Source organism: Stegastes partitus, unplaced genomic scaffold (genome assembly GCF_000690725.1).
Source record: "Stegastes partitus isolate 25-593 unplaced genomic scaffold, Stegastes_partitus-1.0.2 Scaffold464, whole genome shotgun sequence".
Classification (NCBI taxonomy): Eukaryota; Metazoa; Chordata; class Actinopteri; family Pomacentridae; genus Stegastes; species Stegastes partitus.
In genome coordinates this window covers 311,484-337,295 of record NW_007578195.1, presented here as the reverse complement: position 1 = coordinate 337,295, position 25,812 = coordinate 311,484, and the positions used below count along the sequence as shown (strand labels likewise).

Genomic DNA, 25,812 nt, shown 5'->3' with positions numbered 1-25,812 from the left:
AAGGATTCAAGGACTGGATTCAAAACACTGCTGAACAAATTACCGCGGCAGTCTTTAGAGTTTACATCCTGTTCGTCCACTGCCTCAGTCATATGTGATGTTTTCCATCCCTGTCTTTGGTCAACAACATTATCCACTCTCTGCATTGTTTATTGCAGATGAGCTGCAGTAAAGGTTGAGCATTGATTCACGAGACACCGCAGAGAGGAAGGGCTAATCCAAATCAAAGGGAACCTGTGGATGAGTAAACCTTTTGATAGTCACCACTGTGGCGGTTCATTGATGATGTTTCAACAGAAGGTCATACTTTTCTTTTCCTGAGACTATATGAGGCTGACTGTCTCTGAAAGGTCAGAACATTAGAGGGTTCTCAGTCCTCCGGGAGAACGATTTTCATTCCACTGACAAAGGAAAGAATTATCATGACATTTGAAGGCCTGCTAGCTGTTATTCCGTTGACACCTGTTGGACTAATGGGAAAACATGTCTGCATTAATCTCAATTGTTAATTGGCTTAGTTTATTTGCACTGTTTGCATTCTACATCGGACACATTACAAAGACACCGAACACTGTGGAGAAGTTATAAACAGACTCACCTGCGTTTCAAATGTTGTCTTCTGTAAACTGCTTTTGCTTTAACATCCAACATTTAATTTTATTCTTAACCAAACTGAAACTGTTAAATCTATTTTCAGAGCACAATCTGTGTACGAGCCGTCTTTGTGGTCACTTTGTGTGTTATGAGCGAGAACTGACCCACCTGGTTAGACTTATTCAAACGACACAGGGACTGAATGACAAACACTTCAAATAAATTACATTATGTTTGAACTATGAGCTTTGCTTCACCGAGGAAAAAATTAAACTGCTGCAGCAAACCTATCAAAGTGTGATCTCAGTCAGCGTATTACCATTTCAACCCCTGTCATGCTCACAAAGTGTACGGAACAGAGAGGCAATACCGGTCAAATGTTAAGTGGTGTTCAGCGCTGCATCTCAGGAAGATTAAACAGGTTAATCTGGGCCAGAATGCAGACCTGTGTCTTGAATGATAACGCTCCAAATTACATTCCTGCCGAATTTTGATTTACTTGGAGGCTGTAAGAAGTGAAAGAGACACAGTTCTGCTCCTCGTCTCCAGAGAGTCTCGCCTGTAAACCCCTTCCCCCCAGCAGCGTGTCTGTTTGTGCAGTACAGGCATGAATTCTCCTCTAAATTGAATTGAACCCAATTAAATTACAGTTCTTAAACCAAGAAAACAAATCCAACAACAGGATGCAAAACCCATTAAAAATTGTATTGTCTGACACTCATGGGAAAACTTGGTATTTTTGTTTGTTTTCCAAATCCATGTATTGGCACAAAGACAAAGCAAATTATTTCAATTTGCACAAAACAAAATACTGAGTAAGCACTACAGTCTAATCTCTGTTTTGGTGGAAGCGCAGAACCCAGGGTGATGGGAGCATTTCTGTTGTATACTAATGAAATCAAGAAGGCCAAATCTATGTTGGCTACGGTCGCTATGGTAACAGATAAATCATGGTATTCAGCGGTGAAGGTAACGGGGGAATCCTACAGCCAATAACCGTCTGTTTGAGCCACAGCATGCGACAGAGGCCACTTTCAGAACTCAATAATGTCAATGAGACATTTAACGGTAAAGGAACTAGAGGTTACAAGTGCAGGATCACAATTAGTGAAGCCACATCTGCTGCTGAGCTCCACCAAATATAAAATATAAACACTAAATATAATTTAGAAGTCCAGCCTGTCTTATCAGGCTCGCTGCACGGCTGCAGGCTCCAGAGGAAAGTTTCACACGAGTGTCCTCAACATTCCCAGATGGTCGGACCAGTTAGATGTGGTGCTCTGCCTCCATTTTGTGGTGTAACATAAAAGAAAGACAACATTTAGAAAGAGAGAGACCTGTTTAAAAGGAAAGGTTGCACTACTTATGTGGAAAAGTCAGAATATGGCGAGACAGTCATGAACAGGTAGGAAATACAAGGCTGGACTAAACTTTAACGTATGGCAATATAGCCTGTTTTTCTTATGAAGAAGTTTTTATTTGAATTTCATATATGCCCCTTCTTCTCAACAAAGCGATGCGCCGTGTTGAATTTTCTGCACAGCTCGGCTCTCTCGCTGGCCAGGTTAGACCTCTGGTGATGCTGAAAGCTTGTGGGAAGAGAAGCTGCTTTTCGGACACTGCGAGCATCACTGCAGAGCTTCAGAGTGCGGTTTGAAAAATGTCACGCCTGAAGTTTTTCGAAGATGTTTTTCGAGGATGTTTTGCAAACCTTGTGTTGCAAGCAGAGGCAACAGAACATTGTGCAGAATTTACACTGTGCATCTTGTTCTTCTTTTTTATTGTATCTCGGCGAAACAAAACTCCATTTACTACCTGTTTCCCCCCGGGTTCACCTCCTGCCTTCTCTGCTTCATCTTGAGGTTTAGCAGCATGTTAATTAATCTTAACAGTAGCCTGGAAGAGTACTAGCTGCTAGTATTAATGTTCAAACGTTGCTTGATGGCATTGCAGCACGTGGCTATAGCTCTGACTCAAAACAATCAGCTGCTGTCTGGAGCTCTGCATAGCTATAATGTGCACTGTATACAAGCATCTTTTTTTGTTTGCTTGCAAGAAGTCTGGAAGCTATGTGTTTAAAATGAAGTTTATTTGACACATTTCTCACGCAATATTTTGTTGGTTGCTTGGCATTCTCTTCTAACAGCTCATAAACATTTAAAATTTGAACGTTTTCCTCATTTGATTTGAATTTCACACTTATTGATCATATTTCCAGGAGCAGACAATGCGGTAACCAAACGCAATTAAAACATTTTCAATAGCAAAATCCACAACTTTGAGTTTTCTGCAGCTGACGTCTGACCTGATATTTATCATTTCCAAGCACTCACTAGCACAAGGAAGAAGAAGCATCACCACCTGCCACTGTTTGCTCATCGTGTCACCGCTATCCAGACATGGATTCAACGAACCAGCTGTTGGCACTGCACTTCAGCAGTTTTCCACACCTTTGCCCCGACTTCTCATGCTGTATTGTGGCGCGGACAAAAGGATCTCATCCAGTGTTTATAGGTTTGAACAAGTGTCAGGAGTTCACTGAGAAGAAGGCGCCCTTTTCTTCTTTGTGGCTCACTCTGCGTGTGTGTGTGTGTGTGTGTGTGTGTTTTTAGTGTGTAAACTTGCTGTGACCACCGGGTCAGCTGTCTGAGAGTGTTAGTCTGTCATGGGGATTACAGACGAGTGTGTGTGTGTGTGTGTGTGTGTGTGTGTGTGTGTGTGTGCAGTGTGGCACCTGAAAGTGTAAATAAGCGAAAAGAAAAGCGAGAAACTTCTCTCAAGAGGCCCGTGACTGAGAAATCCAATGAAACACAAACAGCCATTACCTAAAGGGTTAGAAAGCAGAGCCACACACACCATTACCTTCCTGAGCGGTCTGGTAATGTTCTCACTTCTGTTTTTTTTTTTAAAGCCAGTCACGCTGAACAGTCTCAGCTGCATTTATAGAAAGGCAAGAAAGATATGATCTATAAGATTATCAAAAATATAGAAACTGGCGCCTGAATAGCTCAGCGGGTAGGGCAGGCGACCCATGTACAGGGGCTACAGTCCCCGACGCAACGACCCGGGTTCGATTCCACTCAGCGGCTCATTTGCTGCATGTCATTCCCCCACTCTCCTCCCCACGTTTCTCTGTCTGTCTGTCGCTGTCAATAAAGCCAGAAAAAGCTAAAAATAAATCTTAAAAAAAAAAAAAAATGTAGAAGCTGGCGTCTGGATAGCTCAGTAGGTAGGGCAGGCGACCCATGTACAGGGGCTACAGTCCCCGACGCACCGACCCGGGTTCGATTCCACCCAGCAGCTCATTTGCTGCATGTCATTCCCCCTCTCCTCCCCACGTTTCTCTGTCTGTCTTTCACAGTCGCTGTCAATAAAGCCAGAAAAAGCCAAATATAAATCTTAAAAAAAAAAAAAAATGTAGAAGCTGACATCATTGTCTTCATAATAGTTAATAACTGACTTTAATTATTAACATTACAGCGGGAGGAGGGAGTCTACGTCGGCAATCGGGAGAAATGGATACGCTGAGAAACTAATCACCAAAGAAGACAACTGAAAACCGATCCTCTCCTCAAATGAGGAAATCAGCCACAGAAAATAAATGTGTGCCTGACAGGGCTGGGGGAATATTCACACTGATTAATTGTTGCTCAGCACCCATCCAATGTGGAGCCCTAAAAAATACATGGTTTCCCAGCGGCAAAAGCCAGCAGATAATGATCAGGTCGGGGTGTGCGTGACTAACAGCCGGTGCCTGCTGAGGAAATTTAACTGCTCGAACTGCATGAGTAAGACTCACCGGTGCAAAAGAAACATTACAGACTGGACATCGTAGGTCAAATAGTCATGCGTTAGAGTTGAAAAGCTTCGAAGAATCAAACTGGGAAGACACGGTAAAGAAGTAAGAGACGGTAATGCACACTGTGTGGTCGTTGCCTACAAAAGGCTGCCAAAACCGAACATTTTAGTGGAATAAAAACATGTAAAGTTGCAAAAAAACGTCCTCTAAAGCTGCTCATATAACTATTTAGTCTAAATGTAATTTAATTTAAAAGTGAATTCCAACACTTCCTCAAAGAGGCAAACAAAGGTGGACATGGTGAATAAAACCTGCAAAAAGCTCAGTCATGTTTGAGGACTCCAGCTTTGTGTGCGTAGCTGTTTCAAGGACGGGGTGATGTCATTTATGTTGAATGTCATGACTGTTGTCTGAACTGCACTTCACACCACTTTCAGTTTAAAAAAAAATCTGAATCTGCATTTTGTAGCCTCCCTTTCTGTATTCACAGGAGATTCCAATATGTCAGAGCACAATTTAAATGGATCTAATCAACAGCCTCCTCAGCCCGCCTTCTTTATATAGTATCAGTTTGTGCTTGGGGCGGTTCAGGTGGGTGTATTTTAACATACAAATCTCATCTAATGCAGCTTTAATTTAGTTTGGAATAAATGAAAACGCAAAATTATTTTTTAATCAAATTATAACAATCTCTCCAGGCAAAGGGCCGCAGCTTGATTGGTGGCGGTGCTCAGCAAATATCAGCGACTGCACAGTGAGTAACACGGCCTTTAGAGGGAACACACTAAGTAGGGTTAGAAAAACCAATTAATTATGGCAATAAGTCTTTTGAATCAGCCTCATATTGTTTCCACTTGTTGTATGAAAAAAAAAGAAGGAATCAAATAAATCCAAACAACATTTCTGTTACCAGACAGAAGGTTAGATAGAGGAGCGACGTCCATGTTGCTTATTTCATTAAGATTTTGCAGCTGAGCCTTGTTCGCAATGGACTAACAAGCACTTAAGCTCGAGGTCAAAGTGAACTTTATTATCACCGCGGGGCACAGTGTTACACAGCCAGCAGTAAATACCGTCATCATCATCCTCAACAATGAGCACACTAAGAATTCACACAGAGAAATGAACTACATCGTGTTATTGAAAAGGCCGACAGCAGCCGGCACGATGAAACTTTTGTGTTTCTGTGCTTTTATTTTCCATAAAGTCTTGCAATTTGTGAACAATAATAAACAAAACTATTCACAACTCTTGTTAATGTGACACTTAATTCAGACAATTAAACAGATAATCAGATGATTAACTTGTAAATAAACTGGTGACAGAAAAGTCTAGCGTTTGCAAAGCCCTCCCCCCAAGATGGTCAGACCTTCCTGCTCCAACAGGAAGATGAATCCCACCCCTCTCTGGCTCGGTCTGACTAATCGGCACAGTGATTCCCCGTGACTCAACACAGCGACAGATCCGTACTGGTGTGATGAATCAGAGTCATTATGCCCACCGCCTCCTGTTTGCTCCTGGAATGGATCTGCCATCCTTGCTTCTCATATTACCGGTCAAACTAACGCAATTACAGATATTACAGATTTATTATTTCTGTGTGAGGTGGCAGAGAGGAGGAGAGGAGGGCGGTGAGCGAACAAGCAATCAGCGGGGAAAAGTGGCAAGTTTCTCCCGAATAGATGCATTTAAATAAATTGCCGATGCGGCTCATGGCGCCACCTGCTCTGGCCGTTGTAACCCGCTGTAGCCAGTCTGCTCCCTGTGTGGGCAAATGGTTTATCATTACAGATAAACCTGCTTCTTGTGTCCTTCTGATGTCAGTTTAAAGAATCACAACTATGCTGATTTTGCAGGACTTTTTTTTGCGACACAATATTTTATCTCATTTGGGGTGGAACTGAATCAAGACACCAAATGCTCAATGTGCTTTATAGTTTAAAGTCATACAGGTGAGCAGAAGAGTTTTAACCAAGAACCCAGCCAGGGTCCACATTATAGTCAGTCCAGCTACGGACTGCAACTGTTCTGCTGCAGTGGATCCAGGAAAACATGATGATCAGCTCTGACCACATGTTACATGAGTATTATTATTATGATTATTGCTATTATTATATGAGGACAAATGGCAACTCTTTTTGAAATCAGTTGCTCATTAACTGGTGTCATCATCGCCCAAATGTCCTTGCATCAACTTCTGACATCTCATTCTACATCGGTCGATATCATGTCAGTTCATATCGCTATAATAAGTTATTCTCTCATGTTGAGTTATGTCTGTGAAGATTATCAGTCATCCAGGTCATGGTTATTCTCGCAGTTTAAGCGTAGCAGCTGTAGCAACAAATCCCCAGTTGAAACTGAAACTAAAGTGTTAATGGCTCCTTTAGGATATAAGTATCTGGAACTCCCAACTCGTCAGTCAGACCTGATGAAGCCTCTTGGATGAGAGGTAAAACTCCTTCAAGAAACTCAAGCAAGTCCAGCTGCTACAAATAAACTTCGAGAATGTTTAGTTATGTGTTTTCCAAACGTTCAAACTTTTCACCTGGACTGTTCTGTACTTTCACTGAAACCACATAACCAAAAGAGTTTGGTTGTTTCAACAAATCCCATTTGTGCTCCCTGGCAGCCTGACATGCCTCCATAATGGAGCCTCTCGCCTGGAGGTCTCCAGAGACACACGAGTCCACGGCTGCCTGAGCCTCTCGTCACCTCAGTCTGCCCCCTCAGAGCTCCCCGGTGGAGGGTTCATCCTGGTGGCCCTTCGTGTCTCTCTGAGTTTTACTTGTTTTCTTTTCTTATTTAATGCATATCAGGGTGAGATCATCCCTTCATCCTTATTCATTTTTATTTATGTGAGTAAAATTATAACATCTACCTTGATAAATAGGCTAAAGTGGTCAAATTCAAGGCAATTCTGCTGGTCTACATTTAAAATAAATCACTAGAAACTGTCAGTAATCAGTAGTCAGTAATGAAACATTTGATCGTAATAAACTTTGACCAATAGTATTAGCATGCACAGTCACATAAGCACAGTTTGTTTTTGTGAGGTGGCAAATACCAAAAATCAACCCCCTCTTTAACATTTCTTACAGTTCTTCCTCTTGCTTTAAAGCAAACCAACACACACACTCCGTTTTCATTCAACCTGCATTTAGGATTTGTTTGAGATCAGTGATTTATCTGTTATTTTGGGGGTTCAATCTACTGCATCCATCAGTTTTACTCTTTGTGTATTACATTTGGAGCCATACTGAATGTTAAACTTCATTCCAGTTTATCCAGTGTAAGGACTGAGTGACAGCTTGCTTCCTGCAATTTAATAGCATACAATGCTTCAGATCTTTGGTCCTGAACATTATGCACTTCAGACATAGTCCTCCCTCGGTTCACTCTGTACCAATGGTAGGTCTGGGGAAAGAAGCCTCGTATTAACTTTTGATTGCCACTTACACGTCGTTAAAACTTATTATCAATTAAGAAACATTTCCAAGATAAGACCCATGCTCAGTTTTAATGGCACAGAAAAAGCCATACACTTCCCAGCACTTCATTAAACGCCTAATTACAAGATTTAAAAAAAAGAAAATAACTGACTGACTTGGATAAACCTTAATGTTATGTGTCATTTTAACACAAACGTCTGTGTTAGTTGATTGAAAATTTAAATGTGATGCAGTTGTTTACCAATGGTGGACTTTTGTACTGAGTTTGGGCCACACCTGCTGACACGGCTGATGGAATATGTTGTACTTATGCATGCATGAAGCTAATGTTGCTCATATTTAGCAGCCATTTTATCCTCCCACTTAGCAGACAAGTGGATATGAATGACAACGTATCATTTGACATGACTACTTCAGTTTTATGATTAGAAAGACTTGTTGTTTAAGCAACCATTCAGTAAGAAAGTGGTAATTAAAACATACTTTTGATCAAAGACAACAATGTAGTTTGTTGGCTGAACACAATTCATTTACCATCATCCATTAGACGTTGTCTTAAAAAACTGCTAAATGGCAAATAGTCTGCACTAATATGGCGCTTTTCTACCTTTGCGGCACTCAAAGCGCTTTACACCCATTCACACACACATTCATACACCAATGGCGACAGAGCTGCCATGCAAGGCGCTAATCTGCCATTGGGAGCCATTTGGGGCTCAGTGTTTTGCCCAAGGACACTTCGGCATGTGGGGGGAACCGGGGATCGACCTGCCAATCTTGCCATCAGTGGACAACCCGCTCTACTGAGCCACAGCCGTCCCGATGATGAAAAATGTTGTGGGTTATTTTTTAACATAGTTTTTTAGTCTGCTTTTATGTTTTTATATCGTCACACCTGCACTGTACTGCAAATCTGTTTTCACCGACTAAAACAAACACTCAGTCTCACAAGAGCAACGTATCCACAACCCAGTGGCCAGGTTACCATAAAATAAAAATAAAAATGTAAATTATCATTTTATTTCACTGTTTACCAACGTTCATGCCATTACAAATTGTAATTATTGTCGTTTAGTATTCATTCATTCTCTATTTATACATGCACTTAAATATATCTGACACTTTAATTTCTTTTAAATTAAGATTTTTTTTCTCTTATTTGGTATTCTATTTGCTTTGTATGAGATTATTTGCCTGAAGATATTATCTTTTAATTTTTGCAGAGTGCTTTGCTTATATATGTGGTTTCTTTATTATGCTATTCTATTAGGCAATGCACTAATTCCCATGTTATAGTTTTTGTGCAATATTTAGCACAAGAATTTCTCTCCAGATTAATAGAATCATATCTTATCTTTAATCTGCATTTTACCTATTTATATAAGTGAAACTACCTCTATTGTTTTTCACTGCTGTTAATGTTTATGTTCCCACCTATGTTCCTAAATTTTGTATGTATATATTTAAAGAAAGCACTTTATGTTCAAACTTGAAAAGTGCGTTATTAACAAAATTCTTATTACTGTATTATTAAATACATAAAACAACCAGAAACAGACTGGATCCGAAATGCTACGACAATTCTTGCACGATCATGCAATGATGCAACGGCAAGTTTTGGAACAGTTTGTTGTTGGCACAGATGTGTGCCATCTGACAGCTCTCTCAGATGGAAGCAAAGATGAAAATATCACCAAGGGCAACATGTAATTTTCCTTCTATTCCACCACTTGCATGAGCAGTAAAACAAATGAAATAGACTCATTCTTCAGCCTCTTGAAAGGGTGACATCAGTGCAAGGGCAGATGTACAAATCTCTGTTCTGTTCACAAAGGATTGTTTGATAATTCATCGAGATTTATCAAGAACTGCTGGATTTCTTTTTTCTGATCCGTGCTGCCATGACTGAATCAGCGGTTACTGTATACACATGGACTAGAAGTGCCGCTCTCATCTCCTCAAGCACACAATCACCAAGCTACTGCTGTATTGCTACCAGATGGATCAGAAACCCTATTTTCTGCTGTGATTGCTCACTACTCACAAATGCATGGTCACCTCACAGCCCACACGACTGCACATAAAGGGAGTAGCAGCCTTTAGATTTTTTTCTACATGATACCAGTAAATTAAGCGAGGTGAGAGGCTTCCCCTGCGTCAAATCATCCCGTCTACATTTCCGAAAGTCATTTACATTTCTTTCCAAGGTTTCTAAGGACTCCCTTATTTCTCAAGTTTAATTAGTCAAATCACACTTCTAAATCCCTGTGGTCCTTGGAACCACACTTTTGATTTAGAAGCAGCAAACATATGCGTGTTTTAGTGTGAAATGGAGCAGGGAGAGCGCCGCAACCTTCTCGCTGTGAGGCAGTAGGGCCGGCTGATGCTGAGATTTGTGCCTTTTGGATCTACTTTCTGCCTCCTGTCACTGGAGAGATAATAAAGGAAATTCTTCACATCACAGATAGTGTCTGTTGACTCATTAATATTTTCATTTCCTCTTTATCTGGCATTCCTGAGTAATTGTTAGAGGCTGACTGGCCATCCACTGTGGGTGAGGAGCTATTTTCCTGCACTGCTTTTATTCTAGGATTACATGGCATTGTTTTGCTGCACTGTGTGGTTTCCATCGAAGCTGCCGACGTTGTAGGAAGATGAGGAGAAAAATGTGTAAATGTCATGCCTTATGTTCATTTTCATTCCCTCCTGACGAGGGCAGATCATTGTCAGGCCGATTATGTGACGTAAAAAGCACCAGTTTTTGTTGTGGTTCGTTGGCTGATCGACAGTGAGCGAACCTTTAAGCTGCGATGATCTTTTTCAAGGCAAAAAAGGAATCTCCATGTTTGACTCATTGCTTTTGAAGGCAGGGAAAAAAATAATTGTTTCGTGGAACGTTTAGTTATGTTTTCCTTCGGCACACAGTGTAATATAATAAAATAAACACAATTGGTTCTCTTATCATTTTTTAATTTCAGAAATCAGACTCATGCTGGGAGTGACATTTATTGTTCTTTTGCGGGGTGGGAAGCAGTGATTAATTCATTCTATGAAAGCATCAGAGCACCATTCATCTTCACATCCTGAGTAAAATCAACAAACAACATTTATCAAGCCGGCAAAAGCAGCAGTTTCCAAGAAATGCCTAAATGTTTGTGCTGTGGGCGACCGGTCTGCCTAGGAAATGAGAAAGCACAGTCGGTTCTGCATGAGTCTCACCACTAGCCGGGGGCAAGAGAGCAAGAAGGCAACGCACATTTCTTAAACGTCTTCACATCACAACGAATGCATCTAATTTTGAACAAACAATCTTATTATGTGTGTCAGGCTGAAACACGGAATGAAATTGTAGAAGTCCGATGGCAAAATGTACACAGTGTTTGTAATAAATTACAGAAAGCACAAAAGGCTGCACATTTGTCATTTGTCACATTATGTTTACTATGAAATCATTCAAGGTTTAAGAGTCCAGAGCAGCATGTTTGATCTCCCAAAATGCAACAGTGGAGCGTTTACTTCTGGTCTGAACCGCTAACAGTGACACAGTGTTCATATTTAAAGAATAGAGGAAACTGAAAAGGCCTTATTAAAGGATTACTTCTACATTTTGACTATATTCATTCATTTAAATGATCAATACCAGTCTAACTGTCTCTTGACAAGAGCTGATCCATTTTCTGCTGGTTGCCTCCATAGACGGCTCCAGGGCTGACGAGCGAGGCCAGTGCAGAAGTGACTTAAACATTCTTTCTAACAGCCAGTAGGGGGCGACTCTTCTGGTTGGAAAAGAAGTCAGATTGTATAGAAGTCTATGTGAAAATGACCTTATATTTCCCTTGATTTATTACCTCAGTATAAACGTTTTTATTAATGACTTTATGATCTCAGTTGTCAGTTTCAAGTTTCCGTCATCACAGTGTGAAGTTCATTCTGTAAATTATGATCTTGATTTTATTTTTCTATGGACTTTCTCCTGCACTTGTATAGCACTTTTATCCAAAGCAGCAATGTGTTTCTCCTTCACCCGTTCACAGAGCTGCAATGCAAGGTGCTGCCTGCCACTGGGAGCAACTTTGGGTTCGGTGTCTTGCCCAAGGACACTTCGGGGGGGGGGGGATCGAACTGCCAATCTTGCAATTGGAGGACAGCCCACTCTACCACCTGAGCCACAGCCGCCCTATGTCTTGTCATAGACTTTCTGTCCTTTTTGCAAAGTCTTCATGGACTCTTTCATTCATTGTATTGCTGCCTTGCACTGCATTGTAATAATAAAGGCTTCTAATGAAGGACTATCATATGGGCATGCATTGTGTCCTCGGCTCCTCAGTCTGATCCACTTCTTGCTTGTTGCATTTTGTTTAAAAAAAAAACAAGATAACAATGGCCAAACCTGAAGCTTTAGAACAGTAGGCAATAAACCAATAGCTGATGGTACAGTGGCTACCTCCACCTTTTCAAACTTTTTCAAACTACAAATCAGGATTCAAAAGTTTAATAAGGAAGGCAGGTTTATAAAAATAATAAGAAGCCAGGCACTGACCAGAACATAGCACAAAACGGGTAAATAAATAAATAAACAAATACAAAGTGGCTCAAAGTGTAATAATAATTCTGGCTGGAAACATGTTTGATTTGGGGACTTGGATAATTATTGTATCACTGTCTTTGCCAAAGTCAGCTGAGGAAAAACAGATTCTCTTGTGAAAACATAATTTCTAATTAGTGCATCAGAAACCAGCAACACTAAAGAACTCTGATGTTTTGCCAAACCAAAGGACTTGCGTCCACTTTGGAAAAAATGTCACCAGTCTTTATCACATCAGACTGCTTTTAAAAGACAGCAAAGAAATGACCTTGTGTTTGTCAGTGAGTTTGGGTTCCTGTTTTTTGTTTTTTTTCTGTCTCTCTCTCTTACTGGGAAACTAATTAAAGCTCATCTGATTTACATTTTGACTGTGTCGCTCTGTATGGCAAACACAAAACGGGAGGAGGAGAAACAATGTCTGGGCTGTGCTCTGTTCTCGAGAGGGTAAATTACATTCATTATGCATTATGAGTCTGGTTGAACTAATGTAATGATCTACAACACTTTAATAATCAAATACGAGAAGAGGTTCACCTTGACCTCTTAAGGCATTTTAATGTAACTCTAGCCTTTTAAGTAAATTGTATTTGTAATGTCATTGCCATGTGAACAGGAGAAATCTTCTTCAGTGATATTAATACAGCAGTCTTGAAGTCTGGACCTGATGAGTCAGTGTAATGCTTCAATGTTCCCATAAGAGCAAGAAGGTAGTGTATAAGGTATACATTCTGTGTATATAGTGTCTACAATCTGTGTAATATGTGTGAAGACCTGGATAAGAGGTTATTGTAGTGACACATACTGCATGATAAGATAAGCCATAAAAACAAAGGACGGGGACTTTTCAGTTAATAAGCAACTTCAAAAGAGATTGTACAGCATTTAAGGTTGTGGCAACCTTACAAATAAAAGTGAAACCGGCTCACACCACAGTAGAACCTCTCCAAAAAGCAGGACCATATTAAGAGTGTTTTTCGGCGTATTTTCGACCTGTCATTTATGTGAAAGCAGTTTCCAGCATCCTGACTAATTGTTGCTGGCTAACAGCCCTGCGCCGAAAAACAAACTCAGAGACTGAACAGCGTCTCCCTGGACCACTGTGATTGTCTCCGGATGACAGTGTGGAGGAGAGATGCAGGCTGCTTCACATTCCCTTTGTCACGTTCTCAATAAACTGCAAACATAATGAATCGATGTCCCAGCCACCGGACGCTCGTCTTCACCTTTTACAAAGGGAGTCCCTCACTGCCTGGACTGTTCACAAAAGCACCTCTGTCTTTAAGATGAATCACTTCCTGCAGCTGTCTCAATGGATGCAGAAAGAGGCTAAAATCTTGGGTCAAAGGAGAATGAGTGTATGGTAGGTGGCACTAGAACATCATTTAACGTCTACGCTCAACACTATTACAACATCTCTGAAATGTTCATAAAACTAAAATATCCCCATCGTGTGTGCTTATTCCATGAAAGGAAAAAAGGAAATAATGACCTCCAACAGAGGGGGTCACCTGATGGTAGAACACATATCCATCAGCAGGATTTAATTTCACTGGGAAACCATCTCCCCTGCAGTGGTCACAGTGGTGTTAAATGGTGTCCGTTAAGCAATGCAACTTGATAAAAGCAACATTTCCACATAAAAAAGCGACACCAGCAGGTCAGCAGGTATTAAACACAACTATTTTACCTCCAGTAATCCTCCCACAGCGCCACAGCCAATCTGCTGTCTTTTGTTAACATCAGACTGGTTAGATAACACTCATTTCTTCTTTCTAGAAAGCCGCCCTCCCTCTGACAAACTAGTGGGGAACCCTGCGCCATTATCCCTGGAAAACAGAGCTCCATAGCAACGGGTGTAATTTTTCACCATCACGCCATAAGACGCGCATCTGAAGCACATCACCCCTGTTTCAAGTTGACCACTGGTCCAGATCACAGCTTCTTTCCTCGCTGATCACGGCCTGCGGAGTGGAGCCACTTGTGATGCACGAACCAAGCGCAGACCCGATGACATGCAAAAATCCTGCAGCCAAAAGGCCACCGGTTTACCCCTCTGGGTGCCGCCAGCAACGTGCTGTTGAAGTGCCCTTCAGGGGGAGAGAGTGCATCTGGGCTGTTGGCTCTGCCGGCACATTCTGTGACATTTCTGAGCCGCTCAGCAGGCCCCTGGTTACACCTAAAAACAGGCTGGAATGGATGAGTCTAAATGGAAATAAACATCAGGAGACTTTAAGTTGTCAGAAGGACAGAGAGTCAAGTCAAAAAGTTTTTTCCTTTAACATTCAACACCTTTTTCACAAGAAAAAAAAAAAAAAAAGGCCCAAAGCTTGGAAACATTTTGTTCTTTTGACTTGCAGCAAAAATTGTCTGCATGAATGTGCCTCTATAGAAGATGGAAAAGGTCAGATACAACCTTTTTTCTGTGATGCACACTTATTACAAAGAAAGGCAGTATCATTGCAGTGGTATTGGCATTTTAAAACGGTTACATCGTTTGATTTGGGCGGTTTTGTGTTCTCAAATGTTTGAGAATGGGCGGATTTCATTCAAAATCCAGCAGCAGAGTGTGAACTTGACCCACATTGAAGCTGGAGAGTGCTACAGGATAAACCAGCACTGACAGAACACTGGAATACCACCATTATCAGAACACAATGTCAAAAAGAAATGGCACAAGCCCTATATTATTACATATGCTAATATTCACCCCCTCCATCCATCCATCCATTATCTATACACCGCTTAATCCTCACTGGGGTCATGGGGGGCTGGAGTCTATCCCTGCTGACTCAGGGTGAAGGCAGGGGACACCTGGACAGGTCACCAGTCTATCACAGGGCTACTCCACCACTGAAGTTTATCATTTTTCTTCACATAATCATAACTTCTTGGAGCAGTATTGCACACTTCTCTGATTTTCTGTGAAGTTTTGATGCCAAACTTTGACTGAACTGATCTTTTAACATCACAACATGCACCTAGAGAGATTCTGGTGTTGACAGATGGCTCAAAAATGTAAGAAAAATACCATCTACTGCCTCATTCCACAAAAATATCTTAAAATTGAAATTGTACTTCAAAGCCAAAGACACAATGATGCAAAAACAGAGGTGGCTTCACAACCATTCATGTTTTGGATTGCACATACATTTTCAGCCCTCCTGTGCTAGATGATCTATAATTAAAAACAATCTGAGTCATCCGAGATGATCAGAGGCATTCTGGGACGTATTTAGCGAGGGATAAAAGCAGTGTCAGTGGTGTTGTCGCTGCTTTGCTGTAAAACTGGCTGACTCATTGCTCTTACTCCTACCTACAGCTCAACCCGTTTGCATTTCCACCGTCATCACTGAGCCACCGCGGACGACATCCAGGGTGGCAGGAATCTAAACAGCGTCGGGACCGAACTGACATGATACAGCTGAAGTAGCACGCTGACAGTGAGGATGAAGGAAAGTCTCGAGTGGGCAGATCAGGTAATACGGCAGCAGCAGCTCTCGATGCCCCGTCAACTCTGCAGTGACTCCACTCTACAGTCCAGTGAACTGAGATCATACGCTTGTGTTTCTGTTTCTATTTATACTTTGTTTTCTCACACACATCTAACTGCCAAATACTCAATTTGCCAGTCAGTGCACTTAGAATACATCATTTTTCTATATTTTTCGATGCATTTTACTATCGACTCCTGTGGTCTGATTCATACTAATGAATGCAGCAGCATTAAGAGTACTCCAGGAAGAATTGGACTTGCCTGATAATTCTTGATAATGAATATTTATTATCTTTTCTTCACTTCAGGGTCAAACTGTAACCCAAAGGAATATCTTTGCCTTGTTTATGTAGCTTGCATTCATTTATTTTGACTCCTCTGTAATTTCAGTTTTCATTCTGCCTCCTCATAATGAACAATGTTTACTGAAGCTCAACGCTCCATTTCAATGTTTGTGCTCAGATCCGATCTTTATATCTGGGAGGAAGTGGTCTTTATCTTAGTCAGAAAATGGTTTGACATGATCACCAATGGGGGGAAAAAAACTGTTCAGTCACAAATGAATGAAACAGAAGTGCAAGCATTACAGTTATAGTTACTAGCTGTTGACAAATGTTCAGCTGTTGAGCGTGAAAGGTAAAAAAAAAAAAAAAAAAAAAAGTGGCAAAAGCACAGATGTGACTGTCTCAGCATCCACCTCTGGAACATCTGTATAAAATGTATAAATAGAGCCGATTTGCATTAAAGCTCTGCCGATCAGAGGGAGATGTAAATACACATTCAAGCAGTTTTCCTCTTTCAGATCAGAGCCTGACAGAACACACAAAGACTGAGAACAAGCCAGGTGACATGTTCACTGTCCATTTTAAAACACGTAGGAGTCATAAAAGAAAGAGGAATAAAACTTTACACCTTGCACAAACCAAATCCTGCACTCGACACACGTTACAGCCAGAACACAAATACACATCTTACTTCAGAGTTTCTCTCTCTCCTCTAAGTGAAACCACTTCTTCTTCTTTTTTTTTTTTTTTTTTTTTTGGTGATTATCTTCTCGGTGCACCATCAGGGGACAGAAACACTTCAGCTCGTGTGTGAAGAAGCTCTGAGGTGAGACGAACCGCTGCACTGCTTGTTGACAGCGAGCAGCGTCCGGGGAGCTGAACTGACAGCGGTTTTCATGCCTGTTCGGCTCTGCTGCGGCCAGTCGCTACAATGTTTTGGGGGCTTTTTGTTCTCTTTCTTAAATTCAACTCTGACCAAATGTGGAGGGTCAGTGCGTGTCACATAAACAATGCAATGTGAGAAGTGTGCTGCGTTTCCCTAAGCTGCGTTAAGATGGAAACAGACTATCATGTCATTAGATCTCTACACCAAAAATCTGATAATAATGCCCTACAAAACCCCTTTCTCATTCGCTTCTGTCACTGCAATACAGTCAGTCCTGCCTTTATTTTCCATCCTCGTGGCTCTTTTGTTGAACTAAAACCTGTAAAATAACACAAAAAGAGCTGAGGAACAAACACCAGCCATCAGTCCTCCTCACCCCCCAGCAGTCTCAGAGAACAAACAAAGTGAGGAGAGGAAATCAGAGCCTTTCATGAGGCTGACTGATGAGGTTTAAAGAGCAGTTCACTGTTAGCTAAACCATCCCTCACATCTCCTCCATCATTCCTCAAAGTGCAAGGAGCAGAACACAAAGCCAAGCCTGGAGAACAGGTAGGCAGCCTCTGCAGGAGACACCCACTCAATCACACAGTGTTATTTCATGGGTTTTTGAATCCAAAACACCTGCCGGTACCATGATTAAAACTGGAGGGACGTCGGGGTAATGCACCCCTGCCTTATCTCAGAATTTAAAGACAGTAATCCAGATGTGCACTAAAATTAAACAGGCGATTTGCTGATGCTCCATAAGGTTTCATCATAGTCGGCCTGGTAGTTTTTGCGTAATCTTGACAGACAGACAAACAAACTGTACAATTTAATTAATTAATTTAATTCTATTTTGATGCTTGGAACTAGATTGAATTCAGCAATCAGGAGAGCAGGTTAATTGTCAATTTCTAAACTTGCAAAAACAGGTAATTGCATGAAATTTCACAGTTTCAGGTTTTCTAAGAATACAATACAAACAAATCAATAATGAAAGCTGAAAACGCCCACAGAAACAGCAGATGAGGTAATGTCAAATAATATGAGCCTGATGTCTCATAAAGCTGCCGGCAAAACCCATCGGTGATGAAACCTTCCTGAGGACACTACAGGCTAATGGGGGCAATTTGTGTAACCTTTTCGCCAACACTACCTCACTGTCCTCCGAGGATTAACTGGGCAAACTGACGGAGGCAACAGGAAACGTGAAGTTGCTGTAAATCAATGGCTCTTAAACACCACAGACACTTCTCCAGGTCCATCAATGAAGCCTCGAGGGTGCCCACGAACACTCTTCAAATACATTGAACTCGGTGTCACGCTTTAGCGAGTATTCCAAGGACAACAGAACGGGAAAATAGGTGAGAAATGATGTGCAATGACAGGAATAAAAGCGCCAGAACAGGGTTATACATGAAAAACTTACCTAAATCTAAACATTTAAGCAGAATACTGTGAACACGAGGGATGACATGAACTACTACGGCCTAATCCGCTGCATTTACAGAGAACCAACCTGGAAAAAAAACTAGTCAGACAACCCTGGTCATCTTTAAAAAAAAAAATTGTAGCTGTTAATGAGACGTTTACTTCTTCAGTAGCAATACATTTGACAGAGCCTTCAGGAAGCTGCTGATTTTGTGCCACAGCCAATCTAAAGACCATCTAACAGATTTACACTGGGTGCTTCAGGAGGCCTTAATAATAATCATCTAGTTATTTCAGCAATGTTACAGGTTCTGGTGGCAAACAGCGGAGGGGAAAGAGACTTTTTCCCATTTCATTACAACAGGCAGCAGAGATTGATGAACCACGTCTCTTTGAAAATAATAACACCTAAAACTGCCAGAAATCACTGCTCCACTTTGCTGGAACTTACAGTCACATGAACAGGGAGGCAGAGGTCTGGTTCAGTTTTATGTGATGTAAGTGCAAATTAAATCTGGTTTAATGTACATGTGGTTTATTAAGGCAGGTTTATTAAATATATCTTTTTGTTTATACTCTTTAAATAATTAACACTTCCCTTTATGCATCACATGACAGAAAAACAAACAGAGTGCAGTCATGGTGAGCTGACACAGGTCATTAATCATGTTTGTAAGGTAAATAAGGCATGTTTTGGACTTTTTCTCCTTACAAGCTTTGAAAAGCTGACTGACAAAGAATAACTGAGCCGGAATAAGGAGTTTTTATCTGGAAGCAGAAGGTGGGTTACCGTCTGAGCGAGGAGGGCCAGGACATGCGGGGCTTCTTCAGCCCGGGTCGCAGCTTCTCCAGGGTCCGGTTGCGGCACAGGTAGCGCTCGGTGTCCGAGTTGAAGCGCTGTTTGATCCGTATGTGGGTCCGGGGCTGCCGCCACAGATGTTTGGGCGGCTTGGCGAGCCCTGCTCCCTCTCTGCTGAGCGTGGCGCACTCCATATTCTGCCTTAGTTGATTACTTCTTTTGTCTAAATCGAGTTTTAAACTGAAATAAGTCGAAACAAAGTGCGGAAAAGGCGCGGAGAGCGTGCTGGGTGTGATTGTAGAAGCAGGAAACCAGGCGCTTCGGAGCGTTTAACGCACGGAGCGCAGCATGATGGTGCGCTGCTGTCCAGAGCCGGAGTGCTGAAACCACTGCGATCCTCTCAGAGAATATCAACTCTCTCTCTCTCTCTCTCTCTCCTCCCTCCTCTCTCCTCCCTGCTCTGTTTATCTCTGCCTCAGTTCATCTCTCGGTGCTCTCTCCTCTCTCCATCCTCACCTCCCGCTCCTCCAGCCTCCTCCTGCGGTCTCCATCTGTTTCTCTGTCTGTCTCCGTCTTCGCTGTCAACCTGCCAATCATCAGCATTACACAACACTGTACTGTCTTTACGGTGCTTACTCCTGCAGGGCAACACTGCCTATTAACTTACTATTTGTTTTTGATCATCTATCTTTTATGTCATTTATTCAGCTCAAAATGAAAAACAGTCACTGCTTCCAATCTCTCACCTGGAGGGAGTTCATTCTCGTTTTTCATATTGACACTTTCCCACAGCAGATTGTTTGACTGTCAAAGCAGGAAAAGCAAAAGTGACACGTTTCTCTCCTTCTCAAAAATCCCATCTGTGTATCAAAGTTATATATTTTAACATTTATTTCAATGAAAATATTCCGTTCTGCCCTGAAACGGTTTAGATTTCACTCTACATATGGGATGTGTGGATCAATAACGTCAACACTTGTTTCTCCACTCATCCTGCTGCAGCTCCAGCACACCAGCTCACCTACAACTTTGCTCAAATGCTGCTCTCCTAAAGAATTACTGTCAAACTGCAGCCACATTCTTCCAGCAGTGTACCAGTTTACAAAATTTGATGAAATACTGTGAAATCTGATGACCATTTTCAGCGGGTTACCGTAAAAACTAGCGGAGTAAATAAAACTAAAAAACACCCGCACAACAATTCATGAAGTTCTGTTTAGAGTAGGGACTTGATTAAGGCAGCAAAAATGCCGACTTTACTCTTATGCTTGAGGTTTTTACATTTTTCTTCTCTTTTTTTCTGCACATTAAGTTAAATATTTTTCCTTAGTTTCTATTTTTTTTTTTTTTTTTTTTTATAATTGGATTACAATTGGTCACATGCTTCTGCCTGTGAATAATTGTCCTTTATTGTTTTATGTATTTTAGTTTAATTTTGTTGTACTATCTGCATTTTTGAACATTAAAAGATGGCAGATTTTAATTCTAAATCATAAAGATTAAAGGCACATTAGTATTTATGGTATAAATGAAAAGAAATGCAAAGAAATGTTGTAATTTACAGGCAATTACACCTAAAGGTAATCTTGATTTACAGTGCCAGCCAACACCATATAAATGCAGAATACTATTAGAAAGTCTAGTTGCAGTAAATCTCATATTCTACTAAACAGTGATCAACATTTCTGTCATGTCCAGAGTAAAAACGATGTTGTAGAAGTTAGTAACAGATCCCTTCATGTTGGGTTGTTTTAAGAAAGCGATGGCAAACTTTAGAACAAAAACTGGGTTATGTTTGGTGTTTATTCATTTTGCTTTGATTCTGGTACTATTCGTTCATCACTGAGAACAGTTTAATGTCCAGGGCTGCCTTCTTCAACAGGCTGTGGTGAATTTTATACAAATCTCTCATCGCTTGATAGAAGGTTTGGCTGAATGCCACAAATGTAAATATATTCAGCTCTAGTCGCAGGCTTGTCCAAATTACTGGATGTCACCAAACACACTTGTGTTTATCATCTTGGAGGGAAAATATGAGCTGTATCATCAGCAAACAAGCTGTTTATTCAAAATAAGTTTTTTTTTTTTGCCTGGAACAAAGCTCAGCATTATGTTACAGAGGTCACCCCTCTGTCATTAGTGTCCGGACATGTTTCTCGGTGTTCAAGCATGAGAAGGGTTAAATTTCATGTCTAGTGTGAGAGCAGATGTAGGTGCTAAAGAGACAGGAAGATGGGCAAACGCACATGGCTGTGACCTTTCAGTGACAGCCTTCTGCCTGCTGTTGCAATTGCCAGGCATTTTTTTTAAAAATGGAAGACGGCTTTCATTATCGCCTGAAACAACCGAACACATTCTGCCTTCCTTTGTGTGTCTGCCAGGTTTCTGCTTTCACTATCACTCAGAGAGCTTGAGTTGTTCAAACAGAAACCTGCTGTTTCCTCAGTGTCCACCTGAACAGATGCAAACACCAGAATGAGCTGATGAGCCGAGGGGATTCTGCATGTTGACCTCAGATAGATAGATAGATGGATAGATGGATGGATGGATGGATGGATGGATGGATGGATAGATAGATGGATAGATGGATAGATGGATAGATGGATAGATGGATAGATGGATAGATAGATAGATAGATAGATAGATAGATAGATAGATAGATGCTCCACCATACTGATTGATCAGCTCGATATGATGATCAAGGCCACCAGATGGTCCAAATCCCAACAACAGCCTTCCACAGACATCAACAAAATAAAGACATGCTGCATGAACTTCTCCAAGATGAACATTAGAACAGAAAATTCTTTAAAGATGAACTCCTCCTTCAGAATAAAACTGAGCTATAATGGGCTGCCTTTTAATTCATGCTGTATGACAAAAGAATAAGGACCAAAAGCTGAATGCCGTATGTATATCTACCTGCACGATGAAGAAACCAGATGCAAAAACACAGCAACATAGAAAGAGCAGCTTGTTTTCAAGACCATTGAAAGAAAGAAAAACTGAAGCAAACAAAGACAGGCGAGTGTGAGTGTCACTGACCGGTGCTCATCTGTGCTGGCTAACGCTCGGCTGTACAGAACCTCCAGTCGGTCCAGAGGCAGGCCTTGCGTCGCAGACGGCCGCCGGTTGTCAAGTGGGTGATTCTGACAGGAGTGTCGTCTCCACAGCGGAGGCAACATCAGCTGGCCGGAGAAACGCCTCCGTACCGCCATGTTGACCGCCGGCAGGGACTCCCGACGACCCTGCACCATGAGGAAGAGGAAGATGAGTAAGACTGGTGTCAAAGTCAGCAGGACATTAGACATCTCAAATTATTCATTTGTTGGAACGCAGAAGTCAGGCGGAGGGGAATAAAACACTGGAAACAAGCTGATACAGAACCTACACTCGTTTAACAGTTCATTAGCTTACAGTGACAAAAACAAATGCAGTCCTGAAAGCCAGTACAAAAGCTGAATCTGTTTCAGAGAGGTGTTCATTAACTTTGTGGTCAAAGGAGGTTGCAGTTTGTTTGTAGTGCTGTTTATTGGCATTGCATTATATGGATAAATTGTGGCTAATGAAGTGCATCAGAAACACATCCCAGTATGATGCTGTTTAATTCAAAGGCTTTTAAAACCATTCTCTAGGGATGGCAATGTTGCTGTTGGTTGGTCCATTAACTTAGTCCAGACAGAAATCAACAAGCACATGGATTGAAATTTGTTCAGATTTCCTTGATTACCAAACAAACAAATCCCACCGACTTTGGTGATTCCCTGATTTCAATGAAAGCATCCCCATGAGGCTGATATGTACGTATGACAATGTCATGCCAAATGCCAAAAGTCTCCTTTAATCCCATTTTAGGATCGTAAAATATGGATCCTTCATCTTTGTTCATACATCTCTTCTCACATGATGTCTTTTCCTGCACAGAACCAAGACTTTGTACTGACGAACCTGAGCCCTTGGTTTAATAAATACATGTGTTCTGAAATGACACACATGCCTATTTGCTCTTTTGGTTATATCTCATGTATGATCATTTTCAATAAAATCTGATCATTTTAAGCCTCTGGGACAGTACTTGAATATTTTCCAGCTGCCTCTGATTGAACTGTATCAGCAACTACTGGATGGATGGTAAAGAGTCATAATCAAGCCAAACCTTAATTTGTTAGATACTTGAATGACATTCTCATCAAACTCTGCTGCACTATGTGTACATGTAGTATGCTGGCATTAGCACCTGGGCCAAAGCACCCACAGAGCCAATAAAAGCATTGCTGCAGACTCTTCGTCCTGTTTGCTCCTTCACTACTTCACCACACACACAATTCATTTGAATTGTACATTTTAAACCATCTGTGAGTCATAGATGGTTTCATAAGGCTGGACAATGTATTCCATCAAATATATGAAGGAAATAATTGCACAAATTACTCAAAGATCTATTATTAAAATATTCGAGATCAGACTTTTAATGTCCCACAGAAATTCTGAAATATCATCTCATTAGTTACGATTACCACATGTTTGCAAACTATCACTGCTGATGTGTGCATATATTATGCATATATACTGTATGTGTATAACAGTCGTAATAAAAATCCTAAGCGTGTAAAAATGCTGAATTTATTTCACTGTGCAATTAGAAATAGCTCAATAAAAGAACTCAGTGACTCAATAATGAAGCCACATATATTAGTCCCGGGACATGTGGCATCTGCCCGATGCGCCCTCAGGGTACTGCAGTCGCTCCACAAACACTTTTCACATTTGACACTAAGAACGTAGTTTGTTTGTCTTCTTCCCTGAGCAATAAATTGCCTTTTTGGCACGTCCTTCCTGCAAACCCATTTAATATCTATCGATTCAGAGCAAAGTGAGAAGACAACAGGCAGACAGACAACAGCTTTGTCTGGCGGACAAACTTCAGTATTTGTGTGAGTGGGTGTCTTTGTGTAAATGGTACATAATCAAGACCGACTTCTCCCTATTAAACGGGTCAAATGAGATTGATGCAGCCAAGAAAACACGTACACCCCAAAAATCCATGTTCATTTTGACAGCTCAGAGTCTCTGCTTGCATGTGATTTATGCTTCAGCAGTGTTCCAGCAGTTGAGTTCAGTGAGAGCTGATGGATATCGATCTGCCGTCCGACGAGGCTCCTTTCCCTGATTGGTGCTGCCAAGCATCAAAAACCAAGCATGACTGTCAGACCTGCTGTCCACCTTCAGGCTACAAAACACACCCATCATCTCAGACAAACCTTGCTTCTACTGATTTGGCATTGTTGATATGTTTCTTCAGATCTATATCTCTGTTTTCTTCCAGTCAACACAAACACACAGCTTTAACCTTTCAACTGAGGTGACATGACCAATGCATCTAGAAGTCGAGTTATGCTTGAAACCTACTTTGTATGAGATTTCTGACCCTGTTGGACGTGCCATTCATCCCTGACTTGGGGATAATGGAAAGCATTCATAGTGTTGACAGCAGATTTAAGAGGAGTTCAGGCCTTGGCTCCTTTCTTACTTCCACATAGCCCTCCAATCAGTGAGCATAGATGTCAATTTTCTTTAAAGTTACACAATGTGTTGGACAAAGTCACTTCAATCCGACGTTGTAGAGGTGCGGTGGGTTCTGAAGCTGTCATAGCGTTCTGACAAGTCCCTTTGATGAAACACCCTGGCAGTCTATGTTCTGACTGCAGACCTATGCTGCATCTAAAACGTGGTTTCTTTCAGAACAGTGATGATTCTACAAATCTAAATGTCCAAATCTATAATCGCAGCATAATTTGTACTAAATTTGAGCTAATTTGTTGAATGAGCCAGTAAGAGGACTTTGAGTTGTGATTTTTTTGAATAGGATTTCTCTGTAAATGAAAAATTAAACCAATGCTTAAGTGTCAAAAACTGCCGTTTCTCAAATGTCGGTGAAGCTGGCTCCAAAAGAGAGTCAATCCCCATAGACCCTCATGTTAAAATTCCCAACTTTTCTGCAGAAGTAAATATATTTACAGACTGGTACAAAAAAACTGTTTTGGTTTAAATAGCATATTTCCCCATTTGTGACCACCACATGGGTGTGGATTTGACTATAACTCACCCATTTAAATTGTATTGAGGCCACAAATCATGCACAATTATTAAGCGACAGGTGGGTGTCATCACAAGATATTCCCACTCAGGATCCATGTCTTTGCTCATTTTTGATTAGCCAGGAGTTGACAGTCGGGTACTGTTAAGATGGGGATGGCAAGAAACACAAACTTAGCTTCAAAACAGCTGGTCAGGAAACTTATTGGTAATGTCACGAAGGGTTTGTCCATCTTTCTACAGCCTGTGGTTTCTCCCTGACCCCTATTGATCATGTTTTGTGTGTGTCACAGAGCTGCAGCCCCGTGAGCGGACCGACTCTGCGGTGAGATAACATCGTTTCTGCTCACAGCTCAGATGTGCCTGGATTGAACAAACAATCTTTGATAAAAGCATTTTAAATATGAATAT

At 41.2% G+C, this 25,812-nt stretch overlaps 1 protein-coding gene across 1 annotated transcript in view; it reads right to left on the bottom strand.

The window, feature by feature from the left end:
• LOC103360792 (cAMP-specific 3',5'-cyclic phosphodiesterase 4D-like) overlaps nt 1–25,812 on the bottom strand; it is a 125,006-nt gene that overhangs the window by 74,685 nt on the left and 24,509 nt on the right. Inside the window, exon 3 of the mRNA XM_008286687.1 lies at nt 22,351–22,553. Within this exon, the coding sequence (XP_008284909.1) occupies nt 22,351–22,553 (203 nt within the window). The remainder of the gene's footprint in view (nt 1–22,350; nt 22,554–25,812) is intronic.